The sequence below is a fragment of the Akanthomyces muscarius genome, chromosome 1 (assembly GCF_028009165.1).
Source record: "Akanthomyces muscarius strain Ve6 chromosome 1, whole genome shotgun sequence".
In the NCBI taxonomy this organism is placed as follows: domain Eukaryota; kingdom Fungi; phylum Ascomycota; class Sordariomycetes; order Hypocreales; family Cordycipitaceae; genus Akanthomyces; species Akanthomyces muscarius.
This window is the reverse complement of record NC_079241.1, coordinates 4,678,223-4,694,125: the sequence shown is the minus strand read 5'-3', so window position 1 is coordinate 4,694,125 and position 15,903 is coordinate 4,678,223. Positions and strand designations below refer to the sequence as shown.

Sequence of the window (15,903 nt, the reverse complement as noted above, 5' to 3'; positions counted from 1 at the left end):
ATCCATAATCACGGTGCCGAAGCCGTTTTACGGAGCCATGTAGGGCCAGCTTCATGGACAGAGCTTACCCGACATGGGGAATGCGGAACGAAGAGGTGGAGGATGCAGGTGAAAACGTGCTGAGAAGGTGGGAGGGTAGCATCAGCCCGTCGCAAAGGCAGCAGATTGTCTTACATTGAGCTGCAGGTGCATGGATGCAGCATCTCTAGGCTCACGAACCTTCGCCCCGGATAAACTAGCTGACCAGAAGATTGATTGAAGTGGAACGGTTGGGGGGTGGCGAGAAGAGAAAGAAGGGGTCCTGAGAGAGAGAATGGCACGGGAGAGGGCCAATGCACGGGGTGTGGCCAGTCTGTCAGCCAAGGTGTGCGCGAGAACCGTGGAGGTGTGATGGCCGTTTCGGCGGGCCAGGGCCCAAGAATAGCACATCAAGACGCACCGAAGGATGAAAGGAAAATTCCATGGGCCGTGAATGGTAGCTAGCGATAGTAGCTTCATGCACAAATCGATATCTTGTGCATGTCCAGAGGGAAGGGGTCCATGTGCATAGTGGTGGGTGGCTGGGTGGTAACAAGCGGCTCAACCCTATTGGCTCAATCCATCTGAAATGTGACGTATCCGGTATCTGATGCCGTATTAGATCATGAGGGCGTCCTGGTTACCACGATTGGAAATCGGAGAGGCTTAAGTCAGCGATGCTGATGGCGTTGCTGGGGGTGTAGAGTCGTCGCTTACCTGGGATGGGGCAGAAGAGCGAGAGCCAGGGCTTAAAAGTGTAAAAGGGGTCGTGACGGAGGGGGTGTGGCGGCATGGGATGACGACCCCAGATCTATGGACCGATCTGCTGCCCTGAAAGAGTCTAGCGAGATGGTAGTAAAAATATGGCGCAGTCAAGGTGTGGGAAAAAGCGCCTTCCCGCCCATCCCACTCGGCATAAGACGGTGCGTTGAACGAGCAGGGGTATCGGGCATCTGCTTTTTCAGGTCAAGGGCATAGATGGCCAAGATGGCCAAGATGGCCAAGATGGCAAATTCGGCAGAAGGGGATCCATGGTCTGTGCTATTTCTCTGCGCAGATATGATAGCTACTGTCGAGGGCCAACCACACCCTTAATGTTGTCCGTTGGCCAAGCCGACAGCCACGTCGGTCCAGGTCTAGACTAGGTTGAGGGTTAGCGTTCACCACGTGGAAACAAGACATGCAGATTGCCAAGTCGGCTGGGCATCTGTATAGATTTGGAGTAGTTCTTGGACGCTGATTGACGAGTTGCTAAAGTACAATCGACCGCTGCTGATGAATTTACACACGGACGACTAATTGGACGTAGCTACGAAGGTATTCAGACAACGGGCAGCAGCGGAAACTGCGGCCGATATTAGTTGCGGGACTGTACGGTTACAATAAGTTTTCCCCTAGTGTTCTAGAAGGAAAAGTTAAATTAAGAATAAACTCTCGACTTTAGAGAGGCTGGAAATCCCATTGTAAAAATGCCCATGTTGCGAATGGTGCATTTTGCTGACTGAGACTCGCCACCGCGTGCATCTGCCCGTCAGCACTTGTGGAGGGAGACTGCCGTGCAGCCGGCCACGTTCAGGTTGACTATTGACTTCAGCTTCGTACCGGCAGATTGGCAGCACGGAGGGGCTGAATTACTCTAGTTTTGTAACCAACGTTGGTTAGTTCAACTATGGACCTTTGAGGCTCACCCTGGGTGAATCTGGTGCAGTGGTCAATCAGCGAACTTCAGCCGCAATGATGGCGGCGCCCCCTCACGTCGCGTCAGTTTCGATGTGCAGCCACGACCTAGGGTCTAGGGTAAAGTCAACCTCGTCAATTTCTCGTATACAACACGACATCTCAAGCCCAGCTTATGGAATTTCCAAGACTGAAACTGTGGCTGAAAAGTAGAGGAACATCTTCACCGGATCAAGACAGCTTTGACAAGCTAAATGGCATCATGAAAGTCTTACAAACCCTTTGTACGCCTCTAGTGGAAATGTACGAACAAGTAACTTGGCAAAAGATCAACTGACCATAGGGCTATCGGTCTCGTCGCGTTGCGCAATTCCATGTCGTACCCTATATGGAACTGGGTGGTATTGAGACAATTTGCCCACACTCATCAGCGAACCTGGACGCCTGGTCCATGCACACAGGCGTTATACCCTTTCCAGTTAACGAGCGACCTCGTGCACTCGCTTCTCGTACCAGAGAAGAGAGCGTTCAGTGCACGCTGCTGCTGTGCCCTTTCTCGAGCAGTGAACAAGGTCATTTCAGCCCTGCGGGCAGGATGCGTCCTTTCTGGGAAATCCAGCTAACTGCAAGTTACGCAGAGTTGCTTATTGACTTAACGCACTCTTTGAGCCCTCATCACGCCGTGCAACGCAGGATGAAAATTCCCGAAAGCCACCATCGTGATAAATTTCCTCAATAGGAAATGCGTGTATCGCTCGCTCTTTAAACCTTGTTACAGAATAGTGCAGGAATGCGCGTTGTGAACGCGCCAGCCAGCTTAGCTGAGATCGCGACATGACCATTGTCCCGGAATGCGACATCGCTCCAATTAATTTAGGCTGGCAAGTTGCCCGGCGCTAGTTCGGTCTCTCGTAGAGTGAGCCGATGAAGTCAGAAATGCATTGACAGAACACAGAATGGGAAAAGGCGGCGAGCGATTTTAACGGTGAATAATGGTAAAATTGAAATAAAGAAACTGGAACAACAAATTCTATGTACTCGTAAAACATTTCATGGCTAGTTGCAGGTAATCAGATCGACAACCGACATAGAGAAAAAAGAAAGAAAAAAGCAAGGAAAAAGAAGACATTCCGCCACTTTTTGCTGATCCGAATAATGCATGGCTTGTTTATGCTTCAACAATTGGCTTCTTTGTGGCCTGCAAGCCACCAACGGGCTAGTTGCTAACCCGCAGTCGCCAACCCCGATGTAAGCAGAAGCCCAGCTAGCACCGGCACTTCTTACGCGTTTCACCGGTTGCCCCCCCCTGTCGTAATAGTGTATAATGATGTCAAGGCATAAATGAGGAAAAAACAAATTCGCTTTTTTTTGTTGTTTTTGCTTGGTGGTGTTTTGCGTCGTGTAGCTGTCGCGAGTTCGGAGGAGAGATTTCTTAGTTGTCAATCTTGTAGACAAGCTTGAAACCGTTGACTTCCTTGCGGCGAATCATCTCAATACCCTCAAGGAGGCCCTCGAAGCCACCCTCCATAACCTGGGCGGGGTGGTTCTTCAGCTGGCCAGCATCCAGGCGGGTCTGGGCAGCGGCGTAGAGGTCCTCGCAGAAAGAGCGGGCAGTGGCATCAGGTTCACGGCCATAAGGAGCAGGCCACATGGAGCCACGGCCCTTGACGGTAGAACCAAGAATCCAGTCGGGCTTAACAACGCGGCGAGTGGCTTGGGTCTCGGGGAAGGGGTCGAGGGCGCAGTAGCGGCCACCAGCACGGCCGACGGCCTCGTAGCAGATCTTCATGGAGGAAGTAAGGGTGATGCAGTCAATGGCGTAGGCCAGAGCATTGCCGGTGTAAGCGCGAATGTCCTTTGCACAGGTGGGAGAGTGGTAGTCAAAAACCTTCTCGGCACCGTAGGAAAGGACAAACTCGTCATGGTGGGGAGAGCAGGTAGCAATAGGGCGCAGACCAGCGTTCTTGAGCATCTGGATGGCCATGGTACCGGTGGAGGTAGAACCACCGTAGACCAGAACGTAGGGGCGCTTGTCACCCGTGGCCGGGTTGGCCATGTTGTAGGGGATCTTCATGCTGAACCAGAGGGCCATGCCTGCAGAGGCCAGGGAGGTGCTAATGCAGGCGGCATCGGTGAAAGACACGTCGTCGGGAAGCTTGAGGGTGAGACTGGCAGGCGTGGAAGCGTACTGGCAGAAAGCGCCGCCGCTAGGACGCTTTACGTCCATGCTGTCAGCGGAGCCGAGAACCCTGTCACCGACCTTGACGTCCTTGGTAATGGCAGAGCCAACAGCGACGACGGTGCCGGCAAAGTCGAAACCGAGAATGGCGCCTTCGGCAGCAAAACCCTTGAACATCTTGGTGTCGACAGGGTTCAGGGCGAGAGCAGCAGTCTTGACCAGAACCGCATCAGGCTCAAGCTCAATTACGGGGACATTGTCGGCAATCTTGAGAGTGCCCTCAGCATCGGCCGCAATGATGGCAGTCTGAGTCTTGGGAATAGCGACTTGAGCGGCCATTGTGAATGCTGTGTGTGAGGTGTATGAGGTGTGAAAAGAAAAAGAAAAAGAGACTGTGAATGCTCGTTGATGTCAACGAGTTGCGATGCAGAATAGCAGCAAAGAGGCAAACAAAAGTTTGATAGTCTGCGTGATGTGTCCTTTTTGTAGCTGTAGGCAAAAGGATGTGGAAGTAGATGGGTACCGTCGACAAACTAGATGTGATTTGTTATCCTCTTTGTAGGTGTAAGTCGATTCTATGATGAGTATGTTGTGAGAATGTTGAAGATGCGAGTGATGATGGTAAAAAAGAGAGTGATTTGAAATGGATCGAAGTAGACTATAATATACAAAAGACATCTGACAGAGACACAAGGCAATAGTGAACTGTAAAGCGGGAAACTGGACAATACTAAGCTGGTTGATGGAAACTACAACGGCAAACTGGTCCGAGTTGTCCAGGTTTAGACTCCATTATGCTATTTGGGGACCACAGAGCCGGGGCGACAGGCGGTGGTGCGTGCCTGATGGAGGCTCCGGATAGGTATGAAGCAAGCCCAACAAGGCAAGTAAGCTCACAAGAAGTCTACAATATCAGCGATGATTTACGTCTGGAGTTGAGCTCTGAGCGCTGTTCTGGGGGAGGCTGACACCGGCAATTATGGCCAGATTCTGTAGATGCGGAAAACGGGATTGGATGACGAAAATAGGCAATGCAACCCCGATCGGAAAAAGGGCCTTGGGGGCGCCCCGGGAAACCCGAAACAGGTAAATTTGGAAGGAGAGCACTAAGTAAGCTCGAGCGAATCAGGAGCGTCCTCAGATCGAGTGACCAACTGGGCGGGAGAATTTGCTGGAGAAAGCATTGGGAGATGACAGAGGAGTGCACAGAGCAGGTCCGTATTATTATGAGGATTATGGGTAGCATGGAGAGTGGTGCAATGGGGGCAGGACAGCTTGAGAGTGGTGAGTCGTCAGCAGTAAGGTTGAGTGCCTGTGCTTTTTTTTATTCTGTCTCGCAATGGCATTCAAAACGAAAAGAAAGCAAAAACACCGCAGTTTCGACCAAGACATTGTAGCGAAGTATCTGGTATTGGTCGAGGCTGAGGGTTGGCAGATTAGATTGGAGGAAGTGGTGGAAGAGCCAAGGAGCCGTTGCGATGAGCCGGCGCGTGCGTGACAGAAAGAGGAAGCGGCCGACAATTGGTTACAACATCAATCAGTGGTGGCGTGTTGGATGGGACGGCGGATGGCACAGCAGCAGCAGCAGCAGCAGCAGCAGCGCTGAAGATGGCATGCAATCGGCGCTTGTTCGGTGGACGGTAGGTTAGCCATGTGGACGGCAGAGAGCTTGTTAGTTATTAGACTAGCGTCTCAGAAGGCGAGAGAGCAGTCAGACTGTGCCTCACTAGCTGCTGGCTCGTAGATTGTATTCGGTATGGATGGGCTGCAGGATAAATCGGAACGCAGGGGGTCCGGAAGCAGGGTCTGGGCGGCGGGTGGGTGAGTGACGAAGAGGTGAGAAAGTGAGAGGCTAACCTTGGAGGCGGTATCCGTATGGAGTAGTTTTGGGAGAGATGAGGCCCACGAGGTTACTCGGTGTGTGCTTATTATTAGCTCGAGGATGGGATGACTGGAGTTTGGAGTTTGGTTCCGCTGGGAACGATGAGAGCGACTTGGTGGTCCGGGTTAGCAAGGTGTAAATCCCGGGGACAGGTAACTGCCATGTGTTTGGCTGACAAGCGGCAGACCAAGTTCTCGGCGAATAGCTAGCAGCGCATCACGGGTTTGGAAACAATGGGAAAGCATGCTGGGGAATTTGTTAGTCTGAACGGTTGGTCGCTGCTGGGAGAAATATTACGCATTTATTACTGACAAGCGGCTAACTAGAGAAGACTACTGGCGCTATCAAGATTGCTGGGCCACGATTGGGGACCTGTTAGTGCCTCTGGGTAACTTGGCCTGTCGTCATGGAAGGACCTTGGGGCGGGTGATACGGTGGACGTTGGCGCTATAAAGGCCCCGGACAGCGGACAGCAGTCCCGGAAGCGCCCGGAGGTGGCCGAGAGTCACTGTAGCAGAGTTGCATTACAGAGCACCATCGGCTGTAGATGCAGGCAGCTAGCTATTGGCACTTACTACCCCGTAACCTGCAGCGACCTGCACGCAAAGGTAGGTAGGTAGGTAGGTAGGCATTTCTTGATTTCCCGTGTTACCTGTTGTAACAAAAAACATGGAGAAGAAGAATACAAGGGCATCGGCAAACTGCTGGTACGACACGCCCTCTCTCCATGTACCGGGCCATTCACCGGGCAGCAAGGGTTCTGTAGGGCGTGCGTGCGAGCCCCGGCCGCTAAGATCTGACTGCGAAAGCTGATCCCCACCGTTGCGGATGCCTCTGGTGCCGTGTTAGCCGGAGAGCGTGGTGAATAGGGCGTGCATACGATTTGTTTTGCAGGGGTGTCGAGGAACGACGAATGGTAGGTATCGTAGGTGGTTATTGTTCTGCTCCGTAGGTACTGGTGATGGAAGCTGCGGGCGGGTGACGAAGATATTCGGTTGCCAAGTTGTCCTCTGGAAATACAGCGTGCCAGTCCACTGTATCAGCCTTACACAGGTACCTCCTAACCCAAGGTACTTGCCTCTGGTATTTCATCATTGTGTTTGCAAATGATGACCTTTTGCCGCGACGAGGACCATAACATGCCAAACCGAACAAGATGCACCCCCCCCCCCCCCCCCCCCCCCCAGCTCAAGCCCGATATTTGCATTAGCTCGTGTCTCTGGCACATGCATGCTTTGGTGGTATCTACGTATGTACTCACCTTGTCGTTCCCTCGGCCACTCACCTCGCGAGGCTCACCTCAAGTTTGCTCACCATTGCTTCCATCCGAGCTCAGTGATCTACAGGTGACTAGCAGCCCACTTATAGCGAGCTGTGCGGCTGCCAGCGCAACTGGACCGCCTGGAAAGACAGGGCGGCTTCAGCCTCGGAGGCTGGACTGGGGGTGTGTGAAGGGGCTCACAGGCATCAATCAACGCAAAGGACGCCCCCAGTAAAAAAAACCTCGTCCACCATCATCCGCCGTCCAAGACCCAAACATCCACCATACACAGACACCGCACCATACACACCACCATCGTTTGCCCACTCACACTGCGACTCGCCCACGCGCTTCTCTTTCTTTGTCAGACTCGCACTCGACTATTTTCTTGTTGGCTCATTTGCACTCCTTGCTCTCTTCCATCCCCGAAGACTCCAAGCATTATTTAGATACTGCCTTTCCCGCCCGACTCTTTGTCGTAGAGCTTCCTCTTTCCGTCTACTTTTCCGTTCCTCCCATCTCCATCCACTCCCCCCACCAGAGCTTTGCTTTGCGTCTGCTGCGACTCTACCTGTTCCTGGACCATCCCTACCTGTCCATCACCCTGATCCGTCTCAACGGCCTTTTCGACTCGCTGCTTGCTTGCTTCGTCTTCCGCTGCTACCTTGCTTCCTCAACAGGCAGCTACCCCTCCCTTGGGCCTTGCGCACAGATCCACGACTACTCTTTGCTTGATACAAACGGCGGGCCGTTCGACCCTCCATCGTCAACATGGTCTACTGCGGCAGGCCTTCCACAAGCTGCAACAATTGTAGAGCCAAGAAAAGACGAGTAAGTTTGACCAAAATTCACCTCCCCGCCTGCCTCAACGGCGTCCCGACTCGTCTTCGTCTCTGTTGGCGCTGGTGCGATGGCCGATAGAAATGCGTTGCGGCCCGTTCGGCCTCGTGACATTGGTAATGCGACGGTTTGGTGCTACAAGTCAGGCTATCCGCTTGTGCGCCAACCAGCCAGCGCTACATGTAGACGAGATGGAGAGAAGAAGAAAAAGCATGGCGATTTCCTGCTATGGGAGAAAAAGTTGGCGAGGAAAATATAACAAGCATTTGCTAACACGCAGCCTCCTTCCAGTGCGACAAAGCTCATCCAGAATGCGGTCAATGTCGTCGCATGGGCCAAAAGTGCCCGGGCTACCGCGACCCGTCCAGCCTGATTTTCCGCGACGAAAGCAGCCAAGTCATTGACAAGGCTCGCTCGAGAATCAACAAACGCTCAGCTCCCGCTCCCCAACAGACACAGACCTCGCAACCTTCCTCTGGCCAGCGTTCGCCGGTTCCTCATCCTGCCAGCGCACCTCGCTCACAGCCTGCACCGCACCAGTTTCCTCCCCAAAAGATGTCGTCTGTAGAGGACATGCTCGGTGACATGGGCGACGGCATGTTTGCCAACAATTCGTTCAACTTTGATCTGCTCGGCTTCAACACCCCCTTCAACACTGATGGTGGCCTGTTCAGCCTGTCAACAGACAGCTCCGATGCCATGATGACGGGCACAGACTCTACGAGCGCCAGCGCCATCAATTCCGGTGCCGCCTCTGCTGTGGATGTACCCCGTGACGCTACTGGGCGTGCCTCATCGGGAGGTATGGAGCTGGCCGCGACCGCTACCTCGCCTGCAGGCTCCAGCCACGATGGCAGTATCCAGCGCCCGCTCTCCCTGCCACTCGATATGATTGGTCTGGACTTTTTCCTCACACACTACGTGGTGCACCAGTCGGGCCCTTCTTCGGGTTTCCTCGACTATGTAGTCACGATTCTGGCTCGCGAAGAAGGCCACGAGCTGCTCGAAGGCGCTGTCCTTGCCGTCGGCTTTGCTGGCTTGGCCCGCACCACCAAGCAGACTGACTTGATGTGCCGCTCCATCATGATGTACACGCGCACCATGGAGCGTGTAAACCGTGCTCTGGCTGATCCCGTGGCTGCGCGCCGTGATAGCACAATTGTCACTGTGCTTGTCTTGGCCCTGTACGAGTTTAGTAAAGCTTCGCTCGACGGCTGGAAACAGCACATTGACGGTGCAGTCTCCCTGCTCAATGTCCGCGGCAAGTCGCAGTTTACCACCTCCACTGGCCTGCAAATCTTCAAGGATGTCTTTACGCAGCTTCTCACAAACTGCCTGCGCATTGGTATTCCCATGCCCTCCAGCTTGCGCATGCTGCGTACTGAGGCGTCCAAGGCCTTTTCCGTCTCGGACCCCTACTGGGTGGCAGCCAGCGCCATGGTCGAGCTCCTCGACCTGTACCACCAAATTTCTCCCGGTGGTTACAGCTACATTTCCCACGACCCCAACGCTTCCGTCTCCAACACTTCATCCTCTGCTGCGCCTACTTCTAACAAAAAGGCTGCCCCCAATCTGTCAATTGAAGATTTGGAGCGCTACCTGTCGCAAGCTCTCGACATCGACTACCGTCTGGAGAGCAGATTCGCCGAATGCCCTCCGGAATGGTGCTACGCTGTCATGTCGAACCCCTCGCCCGCAAATCTCGACACTACACGTTTCCACGGCGAAGTACATCATCTTTACCATGATGTCTACGTCGCCAACGTTTGGAACAGGATGCGCACATGCCGTATCCTGGCCAACCACGCCATCGGTTACTTGCTCCTGCGTGGCGCCAACATTGATCCCAACTGGTTCTTCTCCAACAACTACGTGGATCGCCTCCAGGGCGTCTCCAGGACCATGGCCCACATCCGTGCTGATTTGCTGGCCGCCGTGCCCCAGCTCATGGGCTACGTCACCTCGCCTGCCCAGCAGCAGGTGCAGCACGAGCAGCAAATGTACCGCCCCAAGGGCATGACCCCCGTGGCGACATCGGATTCGGGTATCGACGTTGGCGATGCTACCTCCCCGCCATATTCCCCCACTTCCATCTTTGGGTCGACTGAGCCCGTTAGTGGCTACACCGGCTCGGCTGCCGGCTGCTACTTTGCCACCTGGGTACTGCTCACGGTGGGCTGCATGCACAGCCTGACGGACGAGACTCGGGCCTGGACAGTAACTCAGCTCAAGCGTATTAGCACGCAAGCCGGCTTTACGCAGGCCGATGACTTTGCCAAGTTTATTGAGCATCATAACCTTCGCCCGCCTCTGAAGTAGGCGTTTTTTTCCTTTTTTTTTTTCTAGACGTACACTTTTCTTGCACATAGAACATTGATAGACTATTTTTGTATATATTCCCCACGGCGTTTTTTGGGGTTGGGCGACTTACTAGGCCCGGATCTACACGTCAGCGACGACGCTTCATATGACTTGCTTTCTGGGAAATTTGATGTATCATTTTATCACCATTTGACTCGCCCAATACCGGCGCAGCTATCTTTGCACACGTTTCTACAAGCCTCAAGTCTTGATTTGAAAGAAGAAAAAATTGCAGCCTCGTTACCTTGCTTTATCATACGTGACTTGTGCATGTCGCATCCTCACGGCGGCCCATGTCACCAGATGCGTACGCGATCGTCGAGTGTGCAGCGCCGATCCCTGCAGCCTTGAACTTCTACAAGGGTATAGCAAACAAGCACGCGGAGACTTATCGGGTGGTTTCAAGCTGAGACATGAGGCTTCGGACTTGCACAATTGTATTTCGAATGCGAAAAAAAGAAATGGTCATTGCTAATAATGAATAACGAAGAAAATATACAAATCATGCTTCTAAAGACAAAGAAAATTCGTTCCAAAAAAAACACGACACATTTACACAACCGACACCCACGTATTTGACTTGCTGATTCATCACCGCCTGCCGCTTTCAAAGCCCTTTTTTTATTTTATTTTTTTAGTTCTTGGAACTCAGGCAGAGATGTCCATGGACTCGGCCGCAGCGCCACCAACGTCAGCCTCAGCCTTGATGAGCGCCACGGGATCAAACTCGGCGTCGGGGTTGCTGAGGATGCGGACCAGGCTGGCCTCGAGCGCCGCGTTGAGGCCCTGGGCCCAGGCCTTGCACATGAACTCGTAGCCGGGCCACGTCGGGATGTAGGAGCAGCGGATGCGCAGCTTCTCGTCGGCGCGGTCGAAGCCCTGCCAGAGCTCGACCAGCAGCGGGTAGCCGGTAAAGGTCTCCCGCCACGGCGCGAGCAGGTTCTCCTCGCGGTTGAACCCGGGCAGGTCATCAACAACGTCGGCACCGCTCTCGCCCGAGGCGGCGGCGGCGGCGGCGACGTTTGGCGGCTTGGGGTAGGCCTGCAGGATGATGGAGCTGTCGAGGCGGCGGCCCGTCTTGGCAAAGTCGACGGTGGTGCAGGGCATCTGCGCGTGCGGCATCTGGTCGACGTGCTCGGCGAGCATGTGCTGCACGGCCTGGCGGTGCGTCATCTTGCTGCCGGCGCCGCCGGCGCCTCCCTTGTAGTTGATGTACGCGGGCAGCGTCTCGAGCATGAGCGCCACGCAGTCGAGCGACTCGGGTGTCTGGCGGCCGTGGATGACGGTCGCAAACTGCACCTCGACGTCGTCGTCGGCGCCGTCGAGCTTGGCGACGGTCTGCGCGAGCGCCATCGAGTATGCGGCCTGCGTGACGGCGAGTGACGAATTGAGCGCGTGCTTGCGCGTCAGCTCGTTGAGGTCGTCGAGGCTGAGGCTCGAGACGAGCGTCTCGCACGCGACGTCGCCGTTGCGGAACGACTCCGAGTAGTCGCCGCGGACCGGCAGCTGCCGGCCGCCGACCTTGAAGATGCCGGCGCCGGCGCGCTCGCGCATCCAGTACATGCTCGTCTCGAGCCAATCACCGCTGTAGTGCGCCTCGATGGGCAGGCGCACGCCCTTGGGGCACTTGGCAGCGATGGCGGTGACGGTGCTCGGGTCGTTGTAGGCGCGCGCGACCTCGCGACGCAGCACCTCGAGGCTGATGCCGTCGTAGATCATGTGGAACAGCGACCACACCATGACGCAGTGCTCGCGGGCCTCGTCGTAGATGAAAGTGACGACGGCACCGGGGTGCTCCAGGCCGAGCGACTCGCAGGCGGAATTCTGCGCCTGCCCGATCGTCTTGCTCCAGAGGCTGTTGGGGCTCTCGTCGTAGGTTGAGCAGGTGATGCGCACGACAGGCAGCGTGGCGCGCGGCGAGCCCTTCTTCAGGGCCACCTGCGCAAAGGGCGTGAGGGGGTGCTCGACGGGGCAGGTGACGGTGCGGAACGCGTCGTGCTCGTTGAGTACAGCGAGAACGGCCGTCTCGAAGCGGTCGAAATCGAAGATTTTGGGAACCTTGTAGGGGAAGTGCTCAATGTATGGCTTGGTAAGACCAATCTCGTCGGCGCACTCCTGGAAGAAGGCGACCATGCGAGTCTGCATGCCCGTCGAGGGAAGGACGTGCTCAATGTCCTCGGCAGGAATGTCGAGACCCTTGACGCACTGCTGGCGACACTCGGCTTCAAAGTGCTTGAGTTTGGCGCTTAGCGGGAGGAAGAGCAGCTCCTCCTCGTCTTCAATCTCAATCGGGCCATCGTCCATTTCAACTTCGGGTTCAGCGCCCTTGGAGGCGTGAAGCTCCATGGCGCGCTTGGTGAGGGCGTTGAGGCTGTTGCCAACCATGATGTCGTTGAGGCCGAGACCTTCAATCTCGTACTCGCGGAGTGTCTGCAGAAGGCGCATGCCCTGGAGACTGTCGATGCCCCATGTGTAGAGGGGTGTGGCGGCATCGGTAGACGCGGCCGACTCGCCAATGATGGAAGTAATGGTCTTGAGAATGAGTTCACGGACGCTCTCCTCGCTGGTAAAGTCAACAGGAATCCTTGTGGCCTCTGGGGCAGGTATAGGCGTAGAGACCCCAAAGGTTGCTTGCGCCCACTTCTGGAGCATCTTGCGGTCAACCTTGCCGCTGGCCGTACGAGGAAGCTCAGCCAGCACCGTGTAGTCACTAGGTCGCATCCAACCGGGCATGGTACGGTTCGCTACATCGTGGCAGTCAGCAATGGCGGCCTCGCGAGCCTCTGCAGAGTCCGACGTATCAGCAAGTGACAAGTAAGCCACGAGCTGGGCCTTGCCAAGAACGACAGTAGCAACTTCGCGGACAAGCTCCGACTTGGCAACGCTGGACTCTATTTCGCTCAGCTCGACACGGCGGCCATTGAGCTTGACCTGCTCCATATTGAGACGGCCGAGAATCTCAACCTTGGGCTTGCCGTCTGCGGTCCACACAATACGGCTTCTGTCACCAGTCTTGTACACCGGGCCGAGTCCCAGATGGCTACCGTCCTTGAAAGCGGCATTGGTCTCCTTGGGGCGGTTGAGGTATCCGAAGCCAACCTGGGGTCCAATAATAGCAAGTTCACCAGTCAAAGGCGACGGTGTCTCGATGAGCTCATCCGAGTTGGGGTCCACGATGATGATGCCAGCGCAGCGCAGGCAGTCACCAATGATGGAGCCACGAGTGGTAACGCTGGACTCCTCGGTAGCAACAGCCATAGTAGCTTCGGTAGGTCCGTAAATGTTGATAAGATGACGCACAGGCTCGTCGGGGCCGCGAGGGGAGTCATAGGAAAAGTTGTCTATGGTGTACTTGTTGAGCAGCTCACCACCAACGACAAGAGTCGTTAGCGACGGCACCTTGGAAGGGCGCAGGAGCGTGGCCAGACTGGGCACCGTGAAGATGGTGTTGGCCTGGAACAGCTTGATGGTGCGCTCGATATCAGTAAGCATGAGCGAGCGTTCAGCAACGCAAAGGGTGCCAGCGTTTCCCATCGTGACAAATATCTCGATGAGACTGAGATCAAACGTCGGCATGGCAAACTGCAACCAGCGCAGCTCGGGACCAACGGCCAGGTGAGGGAAAGCCTCGTCGTGGCCGCCAATAGCACAGCAGCCGGAAATGTGAGAGATCAAAACACCCTTGGGCTTGCCAGTGGAGCCACTCGTGTAGAGAATGTAGGCCAGGTCCTCCTCCTTGGGCTCCCGGGGCTGGGTGGGAGCAAGAGACTCGACGGGCTTGTCCGCACGCCAGGCCGAAAGATTGGCCATGTCGACCCAAGTAATGTTGCGAAGAAATTCGGCAATATGAGGCTCAGCAGTGTCGATGGCCAGACCGGGGAAAGGGTTACTACCAAGACCGAGGACGACAGGGGCTTCGATGTCCTCCAGGATGACCTGGACTCTCTCAGCAGGAGCATCGAGAGGTAGAGGACAGAAAGCGCCACCGGCCTTCATGATACCCATATAGCCAGCGTAAAGCTGGGGGCAGCCAGGTAGGTAAAGGGGAACAATACGCTGACCGTTGAAGGGCTTGTTCCAGGTGATGTTGGTTTCCAGAATGTGCAGCTCCTTCATCAGGTTCTCGGCCAGAGCGTGAATCCCACCAAACGTCCATTTCTCAATCTTTCCAGAAGCATCGGCAATATACTCGATACACGAGTTATCGGGGAACTCGGCAGCGCGGCGCTCAAAAGCGCTGTGAAAGAGGGCAGGGCACTCTTCCTCGCTCTTGTACAGCTTGAGATCGCTCTTCAGCAAGGGAGGGCGGCTGATCATGGTGGGCGGGCCATTTTGGCGGCAAGAGAACGGCTCGGCCGTTTTCAGGGAGGTATCAGAAATTGTAGCAGGCTCAGGGGCCAGGTAACGAGCGGCGAGCTCGAGGAGTTGCGATGTGGATTCTGCATGGCCGTTACGGACGTCGACAAAGAGCTGCAGATCGGCAACGTCGCCCTTTTCAGTAGGGCAGACGGCAAGAACCAGAGTCTAGGATAAATGGAGGGATTAGCACAATTATAGCATACGAAAAGGGCGGGTACAGGCGCGAGGGGCTGCGTTCAGGCTGTGGCCATACACAGCCCTCGTTTATTCTTACACTGGATAGCTGCTTGGGGACCTTGGAGGCGCTCTCGGATCCAATGATTTGAAGCTCGAAATCAAGTAGGCCGTCAGCAATCGGGCTTGTGATAGGCAAGGATGAAATGGTTATTTTATTGGAAGAAAAGGATCGCAGTTGCTCGTTGATGCCAGCTGCCTTGGCCATCACTAGCAGACGCTCCGAGCCAACATGGGCTGTGAAGGCGGCATCTTCCAGATCGGACACGGCAAGGACAAAAGTGCCAAATGCCTTTAGCAAGGCATCATTGTCTCTCAAAATCGAGGTCGATTGGCGGGACACCTGGTTGTAGTCTGAAGGGGCCTCGTAGTGACCATCTTCAAGGTTGCGAAAGGCAATGTCGAAGAATGGCAGTTTGGTGCGGGGCAGATTAATGGTGTCTGCGGCCGCCATGGTGGGCGAGCGAAATGTCGGACTTTTTTCGGAGACACACGGAGCCAATCGATAATATTGGCCTCCAAAGATTGAGCCTTTGAGCTGAACAGGCTGTGTGCGCCTGAAGCCAAACCTGAAGATCAATCGGACCAGGCGGGATGAGAGAATGAATGCGATGGGGAGCCCAAGAACAGTTGACGGCAGGCCAAGAAGCAGATGTGTAGAGGCGGGATGCTTCGCTCTATATTGCGGAAAAATATGGATGAAAATAAAAATTACTTTTAAGCTACCCCCAGATCTCACTCGCAGCAGCCCAGCGTCTTTTTATGACATGGGCTTGTTGAACGGCACTTGCTGTTTTTAGAGTCCTTGTCATACGCTTTGTCCGCGGTACACTCACTCTCTTTCGTAAGACCACCCACCATCCGATCCAGCAATGTCGCAATGAAACCATAATATTGTCGATTATAGCACGTTTCTAGTCATAAAGGGGGCATCGATGCTCGCCCTATGAGGAGACTGCCCCGGCCCGCGCGCACAGCCCAGCCAGCATCGCTGCATGGCCCTGTCGGTGTCGGGCTTACTTGCTGCTTACACTGGGGAACAGCCGGATGGTTTTAGGCGAAGAATGGTGAGACGGTATAAGCACGACTGCG

General features: G+C 54.9%; 4 protein-coding genes across 4 annotated transcripts; 1 reads left to right on the top strand and 3 right to left on the bottom strand.

The window, feature by feature from the left end:
* Positions 1 to 3,127: 3,127 nt before the first annotated feature.
* On the bottom strand, positions 3,128 to 4,213 carry LMH87_006594 (uncharacterized protein; the record flags this gene model as incomplete). Its single annotated transcript, XM_056204505.1, has 1 exon — positions 3,128 to 4,213. The coding sequence occupies one exon, from the start codon at positions 4,211 to 4,213 to the stop codon at positions 3,128 to 3,130; it is 1,086 nt and encodes a 361-aa protein (XP_056059856.1).
* A 1,097-nt stretch (positions 4,214 to 5,310) lies between these two features.
* On the bottom strand, positions 5,311 to 6,001 carry LMH87_006593 (uncharacterized protein; the record flags this gene model as incomplete). Its single annotated transcript, XM_056204504.1, has 4 exons — positions 5,311 to 5,542; positions 5,602 to 5,680; positions 5,732 to 5,867; positions 5,933 to 6,001. 4 exons carry the CDS (start codon positions 5,999 to 6,001, stop codon positions 5,311 to 5,313), a joined length of 516 nt encoding a protein of 171 aa, XP_056059855.1.
* Positions 6,002 to 7,788: 1,787 nt separating this feature from the next.
* On the top strand, positions 7,789 to 10,176 carry LMH87_006592 (uncharacterized protein; the record flags this gene model as incomplete). Its single annotated transcript, XM_056204503.1, has 2 exons — positions 7,789 to 7,848; positions 8,149 to 10,176. 2 exons carry the CDS (start codon positions 7,789 to 7,791, stop codon positions 10,174 to 10,176), a joined length of 2,088 nt encoding a protein of 695 aa, XP_056059854.1.
* A 690-nt stretch (positions 10,177 to 10,866) lies between these two features.
* Positions 10,867 to 15,265, bottom strand: LMH87_006591 (uncharacterized protein; the record flags this gene model as incomplete). Its single annotated transcript, XM_056204501.1, has 2 exons — positions 10,867 to 14,742; positions 14,852 to 15,265. The coding sequence occupies 2 exons, from the start codon at positions 15,263 to 15,265 to the stop codon at positions 10,867 to 10,869; spliced, it is 4,290 nt and encodes a 1,429-aa protein (XP_056059853.1).
* Positions 15,266 to 15,903: the final 638 nt, after the last annotated feature.